This window comes from Anabrus simplex, chromosome 6 (genome assembly GCF_040414725.1).
Source record: "Anabrus simplex isolate iqAnaSimp1 chromosome 6, ASM4041472v1, whole genome shotgun sequence".
Lineage (NCBI taxonomy): Eukaryota > Metazoa > Arthropoda > Insecta > Orthoptera > Tettigoniidae > Anabrus > Anabrus simplex.
The window spans coordinates 123,438,468-123,448,046 of NC_090270.1; the positions used below are offsets into that span (position 1 = coordinate 123,438,468).

At 38.2% G+C, this 9,579-nt stretch overlaps 1 protein-coding gene across 2 annotated transcripts in view; it reads left to right on the plus strand.

Annotated features, from left to right (window-relative positions):
* Ttc26 (tetratricopeptide repeat domain 26) overlaps positions 1-3,439 on the plus strand; it is a 100,797-nt gene extending 97,358 nt beyond the window's left edge. For both annotated transcript variants that reach the window (XM_067149091.2, XM_067149092.2), the window contains one exon: positions 2,047-3,439. In XM_067149091.2, coding sequence (XP_067005192.2) covers positions 2,047-2,158 — 112 coding nt within the window. In that variant the 3' untranslated portion in view covers positions 2,159-3,439. The remainder of the gene's footprint in view (positions 1-2,046) is intronic.
* Positions 3,440-9,579: the final 6,140 nt, after the last annotated feature.

Genomic DNA, 9,579 nt, shown 5'->3' on the forward strand with positions numbered 1-9,579 from the left:
ATCCTGTTGTAAGGTGAACCCTTTCCCTATTAAGCGCAATCCACATGGTATTGCATGATACTGAAGTATTTGGTGGTAGTGCTTCTTATCCATACATCCTTATATTTTCACAAGTCTCCTACTCTATCTGCTGCAAAACACCCCCAAACCATAATAGAACCCCCAGCACACTGCTGAGCTACCTTTTCTCCTTCACATCGGCAAACATATATCCTCCTTCTGGTTCCAAAAATCTCGAACTTCAATTCATCTGTGAATAACACTATCTTCCACTGTTCCAGAGTCCAATTATGATGTTTTCTAGCCCATTCAAGCCTTTTCTTTTTATTTATGGGCTTCAGAAGAGGATTCCTTGCTGCCACACATCCTTTCAATCAGTCTCCTTTTTATTGTTGCAACCGATATTTGTTTCTTGTTCATTTCTACCAATTCTGCACAAATTTGTGGCACTGTTTTGAACCTATTTCTCTTACTAGTAATTCTGATTAATTTATCATCACTTTTAGTTGTTCAGTGAGCTTGTCCTGGTCATGGTCTGTCCTTATTGCTACCTGCTGTTTGGCGGTGAAGGGTGTATTGCACTCCCCCTATAGACATGCTACATTGTTTTGCAATTTGGCGAATTGATAAACCTGCTTGTCTGGGTGCTACAATTCCTGCACATTTTTCTAGCGATATCTCCACTCTTGGAGTTTATCTAATAAAAGGTAGTTTTATCATAAATGTGAAAAACTCTGGTACCTAGGTCTCTTCTTGTTAATATTGAATCTTGCACGATAAATATCGTATTTATGTGAATAATCCCCGCACCCCAATTTTAGGAATGCTCATTTTGAAAAAATGAAATGAACTAAAATTCCTTCCATCGAAAGAGTAATGCAGGTATAAACAAACAATTTATATCACTCCGCAAGGTCCATGTGGTCTTTACGCAAATATGAACATATAAATTTACGGATATAGCTGCTTGACATTTATCACTGCTATAAAATGCCACGAAAATTTTCAAGTAGGCCTACTTACATGACAGGTATTTCATTAATCTGAAGTTGCAATAGGCTTGATTCCCTGTAGATCAGAATATTCGTTGTCTCTTGCATCATTAGAGCCCTCTCCTAAATTACTTACAAATTCGCCACACTCCACATCTAAAACACTTCTCACACGCGGTCTCTTTTTACTCAAATAATAACACAATCGGTGGTGGATAATTGTATTGAATAGGTGGAAAACTCTCAATACGGACCAACAATATGAAGTTCATAACCCTTATTGATGCTATTGTCTAAGATAAAATTCTAAAAGAATTTAATTGTATAAAGTCCACCTGTTCAATACACGTTTGCCATTTGATAAATGGTCTGTCTAAAATGCAGACATGTATTGAACAGATGGACTTTATACAATTAAATTATTTTAGAATTTAAATCTTAGATATTTAAAGTCAATACAGAACTGGAATCAAGTTCATTACTTGTAATAATTGACACTATTGTTCAGTGCGTACAAATTCATTATAATTATGAGCCACGCTTTTTCGCCTACTGTCAGCATTGCCAGTGTTCGTGAATTCTGCTTTTCCTCACACTGCCCTGCTACGTGATATTGTGGTGGTTTTTAAAACATTGAACAAAAAAGAATTAAGATTTCACTCAAACTTGGCAACTGTAAAACTCACAAGTGAGTGAAAGTTCCGGAAGATGCGTTCTGTTGTGATGCAGAGAAATGTTGAATTTAAATTACTCTGTAAAATACAATTTTAAAAAATGTAAATGCAGTTTAGAGTAAAAAGTCTGAATAATTTTCCATTTAAATATTACATATGGGGACAGTTTAATTACATCTGCGGTTACACAAAGTATAACTGTACACCCAACACCAAAAACTAGGTGAGCCAAGGAGCGTGTTGCCAACCTTGACACAAATAAGACTCGCAGCCCAATTTCATGCTTATGTTTGTTTGCTTTTAATATGTGGGGGTTATTTGCATAAATATGGTATTATTTTAACATTTTACATCATAAGAATTTTTTTTTTTTTTTCCAGGGAGTATTTAAAAGACATGATCCAACTGCTACGGAATACAGCCAACTCACAAGTGGAGCATATTATAAGAGTAATGAAGAGATGGGCCAAAGATAATCGTATAAATATTTAAGTAGATAAAATTGTGAATTTCATTACTATTTATTGTAACCTCTTCATTGTTTGCATTTGCCACTGTCCCACTGCAGTGTGGAGTACCTGATAATCTTTTGCCTTTTTTTTGTTGTTACTGCTGCAGTTTAATGTTTTGTGTTACTAGTTTTAAGGAGAATTAGTGATATTGTGTGTGGTTTGCAATGAATCATTATTTCCAATGGATTTTTTTGGTCATATTTGAGAATGTATATGCTAGCAAAATTAGTATGTTTTTATTTTTATTCTTTAATTTTAAAAATCTTGCTTGGTAAAATTACTTTGTTTTAGGATTCAGTTTCATGTAACTGTTTGTCATCTTCTTGCGGCTTATCTAGTTTCATACAAGGGCACCGTTTTTAATGAGTCTTTTCCTTTTTTCTGTCTTTTTCCTTTTGCCAGTTTCTCCTTGAGGTCGTCCCAGATTAACACCAAAAGCAAAGTCATCTCCGTACGGGCCATCAAGGCCCTTGGAGGAGTGGAATGTAAAGGCTTCCACCATTGTTAACCTCGGCACTTGATGGAGTAGAGTGGTTACCTCTACGCCCGGCCGCCTTTGCCCCCAGGAATTACCCTGATACTCATTTTTGGTGTAGGCTGAGTGAACCTCAGGGCCATATGCACCTTCGAAAGTGGAAATCTCCTTTCTTAAATTTTAAGACTTCCTGGCGGGGATTCAAACCCACGTCCTTCTGGGCGAACCAAGCCAGATAAACACCATCCTTTTTTTTTTGGCTGTCCTATCTTTAGCCTTCAGCTTCCATGTTCAGATTCTCCTTCCTCACATAGTTCTCATTTCCCTGTTCAGTGTGACCATACTATCTGCGCCATGCTTCGTGGATATTCCCTGCCACATCTGTAACTTTCACTATCCCTTGAATGTGCTCAATCTGGATTCTGCCTATGCTAGTCACTATCTCAGCAACTCACAACCTGCCAACACGTTGACGATGGATGCCAAACAGAGACTGCTGTCCCATGTTGACTGGTTAGTTCAACTCCCCAAGAAAGAAATTACACTGCTACACTCAAAGTTCTGTAACTAGAAAAGTATTTTCAAGATATCAACCTCAAACTTGGAGCATGTATTCACTAGGTTGCTTAATAGTCTGTGCAGTGTGACACCTTTCAAATCAGTACCATTTGTGGCTCCATTTAATAGTCTTTCTAAGCACAGTGTAGTAGGAATGCCTTGTTTGTGCCTTTCATGTAATTATTGTATTCAAGTATGCAATTATTGTTAACATTTTTTCTCATGTAATGTAACACTTTTTTTTTTTACAAAAAAATACAGGCAAAAACTTTGGATGCATAAAATATGCAAGGAATTCAGATATTTAAAAATTATTTACAATTCATTAACATTTAAAAAGTATATCAAATATAATATAAAGACAACCAGTTGAACTCATTTGCCGTTATCGTCATTTGACGTAAAATTTTGGCATTAGGCATGTTTGTACCAAGTTTTTTGCCTGTTTTCTAGAACAGTGGCTCCCTCTTAACTTAAGATCTATGGATTTTCTCTTATTTTGCTCTTATTTTCGAATGCATGCCATGGACCCCATACTAATTATAGTCTTTTTTTTTTAAAGAAAGCCGAGCTGATTAGGTCAGTCGGTAGAGCGCTGGCCTTCGGAGCTCAAGTTGGTGGGTTTGTTCCTGGTGGTATTTGAAGGTGTTCATATAAATTAGCATCGTCTCGGTAGATTTACTGACCTGTAAAAACTCTGTGGGACAAAATTCTGGCACCTCAGCATATCCGAAAAACTGTAAAAGTCAGATTGACATGCCCACAGCATTAATTTCATTATTACTCCCTCGATTCACACCACTGACTTCGAAGATTTGTATTGAGAGTGTTCAGGAATACCAAAATATCACTTAAGTATGTTGTCATACCATCCAAGCAAAGTTGTCCAACTGATGGGAATTAAGAATCATTCACAAATAGTCATACTTCACCACCTAACTCGAAAAAACGACTGCAATTCCCTTCACAACCAACACATTTCTGAATGCTTCTCATTTCTTCACGTAATTTTTAGAGGAATTTGGTAAGCAAAGGTTGAGATTTTATAATATTTATAATATTAACCACCATGTTTCGTATAGTAATTCTTTATGGAAGCTGAAATTTTCTTGGTAACCAAAGCTTTTGACAAACATAGCAGTAGTTCCATTTCATTTAAGGTGCCATTGTCTTCACTCGAGCAACAAGTCTACTACAGTAGAAGTCCGCTATAGCGGATTGTCGGTATACCTGATTTTTTGTAAAAGTTGCAAGAAACCCCCATACACATTAAAATCGGTATGAAACGGCAATCAGGTTGTTAAAACCTTGCGTTTTCGCAGATGATATCCACACTACGGCTTGCTTGTTTGTTGTTTTCAAAATCCGATACTACCTGAAAGTGTTTGTTTCATTTCATCCAAGACGACCTTAATGCACTATGACCCCCACTTTTTCCTTCAAAAAATTTAAATCAGGCTTGAAAAGTACTTTGTAAAATCATATGAATGCCTTTCTTGTACAGTACGCATTTTTAGACTATCTTTGTTTTCACGCCAACGCCGAACATTGGCTTTAGTTATCCCGTATATTTTTGCAGGTGCACAGTTATTCTTTATTCACGCGGGTTTAATAACCATTAACTTATATTGCCATCATAACATCAAAGAGAACCCATTGAAAATTTGCCGGCAATATCTATTCCAAGCATCTATACAATACGACGATTCATCAGGAAATTATTCTTGCTGTCTATAAACTGTTACTTTTACTCAGCGTCAGCTGCAGCCGGCTGCTACACGCACGTCTGGCTTGCCAGGTTCTGCAAACTTCACCAGCTAGCGATGTATAGGCCTAATCGCAGAAGTTGAAAGTCAATGAACAAGTTTACTGCTCCGTGGTATGGCCATTCCGCCCTTGCGTTTTTCGTGCACATACCTCACAATTTCATCTTCGACTTCTCTAAAGCGTCCTTGTTGTGTGCCACAGAATGCATTTTTTAATATAGTACGCGTTTTTTGGCTATCTTTATCTTCACGCTAACGCCGAATATTGACTTTATTTAGGCCTATGCTGTATTTTTTTGTGGATACACAATTGTTGTGAATTTCTGAATGTTTAATAACCATTAACTGAAAATTGGCATCGTAATATCGACGAGAACCCTTTGAAAATTTTCTGGCAATACCTGTTCCATGTATCTGTACAAAACGACGATCCATCACGAAAATATTCCTGCTGTCTATAAAACTTAATTTTACTATGCATCAAGAACAGTAGATGCATTATAACTCTGCCACTGAGCCGTGGCCTTTCTAAGAATTTGATTTTGTGATGCCATTCTGGAGATTTGTGAAGCGTTTTTGTAGAGGTTAATAGAACATCATTCTCTCTTTACTATTTCCCGAGACCTGGTGACGTTACACAGAGGCACTGTACAACTGGTTGCGGCGGCTAGCGTTATATAATGAAGAGGCGGTCGTTTATTGTCAACGAGTTTTGTGTGTGCATGGGAGGGGGGGGGGTGCGGTGAAAAGAAGCAGTGTGGTTACCGTGGTAGTTGGCAGTAGGGATGGACGTGACTGAAGCCTAGAATCGAGAACGTCGCCTCCATCAACTCCGAACACCGGGCTCGGTTTGCATGAAGTCTCGCGACTCCATGCTAACTTGACTCTCATTGCAGGGCCACTAGCATGTCAAGGTGCGGAAAATAACATGAAATAGCATACATGTTGCTGCTCATTTGCTCATTGGGAGTTTTAAGAGAATTGTAGAATGAAGTACGTTACCGTTAACGAAGACAACGAGCATAATGGTGTAGTTGAATAAAATTAAACGTGTCAAGTCAGAAAGTATCAGCATAGCAGACCACGGGCATTTAATTTCACGTCTTTATTTGTCTTGATCAGGAAACTGATAAACAGATATTGATGGTAAATCATTATGAATTGCACATGAACGATGAAAACAAATCTAATATGGGTAAATCCACTAACATAATTCGAACATAGATTAAACCATTAAAATCCTCTGTGCCTCAGGCGGCAGCGCATCAGTCTCTCACCGCTGGATTCCATGGTTCAAATCCCGGTCACTCCATGTGAGATTTGTGCTGGACAATGCGGAAGCGGGACAGGTTTTTCTCCCGGTACTTCGTTTTTCCCTGTCATCTTTCATTCCAGCAACACTCTCCAATATCATTTCTTTTCATCTGTCAGTCATTCATCATTGCTCCACAGGAGTGCGACAGGCTTCGGCTACTGGCACAATTCCTATCCTCGCCGCAAGATGGGAGCTTCATTCATTTCATCCCTGACCTGTTCAATGACTGGAAAACAGGTTGTAGGTTTTCATTTTCATTAAACCATTAAAAATAAACACTGTGAATGAAGCCTTAACCAAACCCGCCAATGTTGTCTCCTATACATGTTGATGGTTAAACAGTGTGACAATGAACACTGAATAACATTCGTCCCACAAAAGACGGTTCACAAATGAACTATACCAGTGACACCCATATTTTAATTCACGCATGTTTCACATGGGATAGTAAGACACTTCCAGTCTATGAATGATACCACCAACTTGTTCTACTGTTTTTTTCTCACATCCTGGTAAGGTGTCGCACATTAGACATGGCTATGTTTTAAGGCCGAATGCTCGTACTGACACCAACCCTATGTGGAGGGATGTATTCACTATTGCGTGTTTGCGTGGTGAGAAGTGTTACGTGAATACGAAGAGGAATGTGTTGGAACCAACATAAACATCCAGTCCCCGAAATGTGACGTCACTTGCAAGTGAGGACTCTCGTAGTGTTGATCACGTAAAACTCTAATCTTGCTTTGCTTTTATTTTTACTCACGCTACATACATAAGTGACATCCACGGATATTATACCAATATAAATGGTCCGTGGATGGGAATCAACATCTATATCATCCACGGATATACTACACGAATTGCACTCAACTGAGTGAAAATGCCTTACAAGTGGAATCACTGCAGAATAAACCTGCACTAGTGCGCAAACAACAAAACAGAGAATTGTTCCTTGTTGCGTACGAAACTTTAAGACACCGTCCTACATTGCCGCTTTTTTCTTAGCCACCAATGGGAGAGAGCCACAAACGTGGTATAGATTACTTGTAAGTTGAACTTTCATACATAGCAAGTGATTATTGTGTGCTCAGGTTCTTACATAGGTGTAATGGCTACGTGGAAGAGAGCAGCAGTGTGGGACCACTTTCAGTCGATCACGACAACACTAATTGTCATAAAAGGAAAAGAAAAACTCCACCTGATCAATACTTTTTATTTGCATGTAATGCAGATTATCACATGTCTAGGACCGGTTTCGACCCTCTATAAGGTCATCCTCAGCTATATTAAAATCTTATTTGCATTTTCACCTTATGCCTCATAAAGATCTTTATGACATACTCTATTATTTAACAATTTAAAAAAAATTTATACTCTTGCTAAAAAAAGTTAAAAAACATTACACCATAACTGAAATTGTGACAAACTAACAAGCTTATATCTTAATATACACATACAATTGTATAAGCTTGTTAGTTTGTCTCAATTTCAGTTAGGGCCTATGATGTAACTTTTTTTTAAATTTTTAGCAAGAGTATAAAATGTTTTAAAAATTGTTAAATAATAGAGTATGTCATAAAGATCTTTATGAGGCATAAGGTGAAAATGCAAATAAGATTCTAATATAGCTGAGGATGACCTTATAGAGGGTCGAAACCGGTCCTAGACATGTGATAATCTGCATTACATGCAAATAAAAAGTATTGATCAGGTGGAGTTTTTCTTTTCCTTTTATGACAATTGGTGAATATCAATACGAAAAAATGAAATTTATAAATCAATACAACACTAGTAAAGTGGTATGCCATCTGTGCAATGTTTCATCATCCTACAACTAGAATACATCGGGTATGATAAAGCACATGAATTCTATGCATCATACTAAGATAAACGTTGCTGCAGAAAGGCCGAGGGAGGAACTTGCAAGTGATGCTCATGATCACTACCATGGTAAGTAATACCACATTGTTAATTGCAGTCATTGATAGATTCACAGTCACTCAGAAAAAGGAATGAATGCATGATATTGTATAAGTTCCTCGCAGGTACACAAATAATTCAACCTATAGATCTAATGATTACTGTGGATAGCCACAAAGTCTTTGTCTACGTAAGGTGTAAATTGTAGTTTGATAATAATTAAGTCTGATAAGATATTATATGCGAGGAAAATCCACTACCATGTGCTCATCCTGTTTTGAGCAACTATACATAAACAACATAATGATGGATAATGTGCTGTATTGATCATGTTTAGAGGGGGATCCACGACAAATCATGATTGAGAAATGATAACCTCCTCGCTAAAAATGTGAAGTGAATAGCCTTTCCGAAATGTAACTAGACGTGAGAAAATATGAACTATCCTCTGAAATAAGTGATTATTACAGCCTTTGTCAGTAGTGGACGACAGAGCCTTCCGCACGTTTGTCCATGCTCTGGATCCAAGGTGTGTGCTGTCGTCACGGAAGAGACTGCGTCATGTGGTTACAAAGAAGTACGAAGAAGTGACCTCTGAAGTAAAGAAAAAAGTAAGTCAAGCTGAATATGTAAGTCTGACTGTTGATCTCTGGACGTCCCTATCCACTGAATCATACATCGCAGTAAAGTGCCATTTTGTGACAAAGGACTTTCATCTAGAAAGTTTAACGCTTCAGACTGCTCGGTTCTATGAAATGGATATGGCCGCCCACATTGCCAGCAAGCTTGAAGGCATAATATCGGCTTGGGAACTGCAGGACAAAGTTCAGTGCATTGTGGCCGATGATGCTGCCAACATAAAAGCTGCAGTGGACCAAATAAAGAATGCCAGGGCTAATTATGTGCCACATTTCGGTCATTCTATAAATTTAATCGTGAAGCGTGTTCTAAAGCGTTTGTCTGACCTTAGAGGTAATGGCAGGAAGATTGTTGGGTTCTTCAGGTCTTCTTGCGGTGAAACTCGTGACAATACAGAAGACTTTGGGCAAACCTTAACACAAACTTGTTCAGGAGGTAGACACCAGATGGAACAGTACCTACGCAATGATATCCCGCTTACTCAGCCAAAAGGACTGTGTGGCAGCAACATTATTTACGCTTAATACAGCGGTAACATCTCTCTCATATAATGACTGGGTAACTTTAGGTGGATTAATTCGGATTTTGGAACCATTCGACAGGATGACAAATGAAATATCCGCACAGAAATCGGTGTCGCTTTCTAAAGTCATATGTTTGCATACACAGATGCAACTGGTAGTATCGGGCGAGTTGGCCGTGCGCATAGAGGCGTGCGGCTGTGAGCT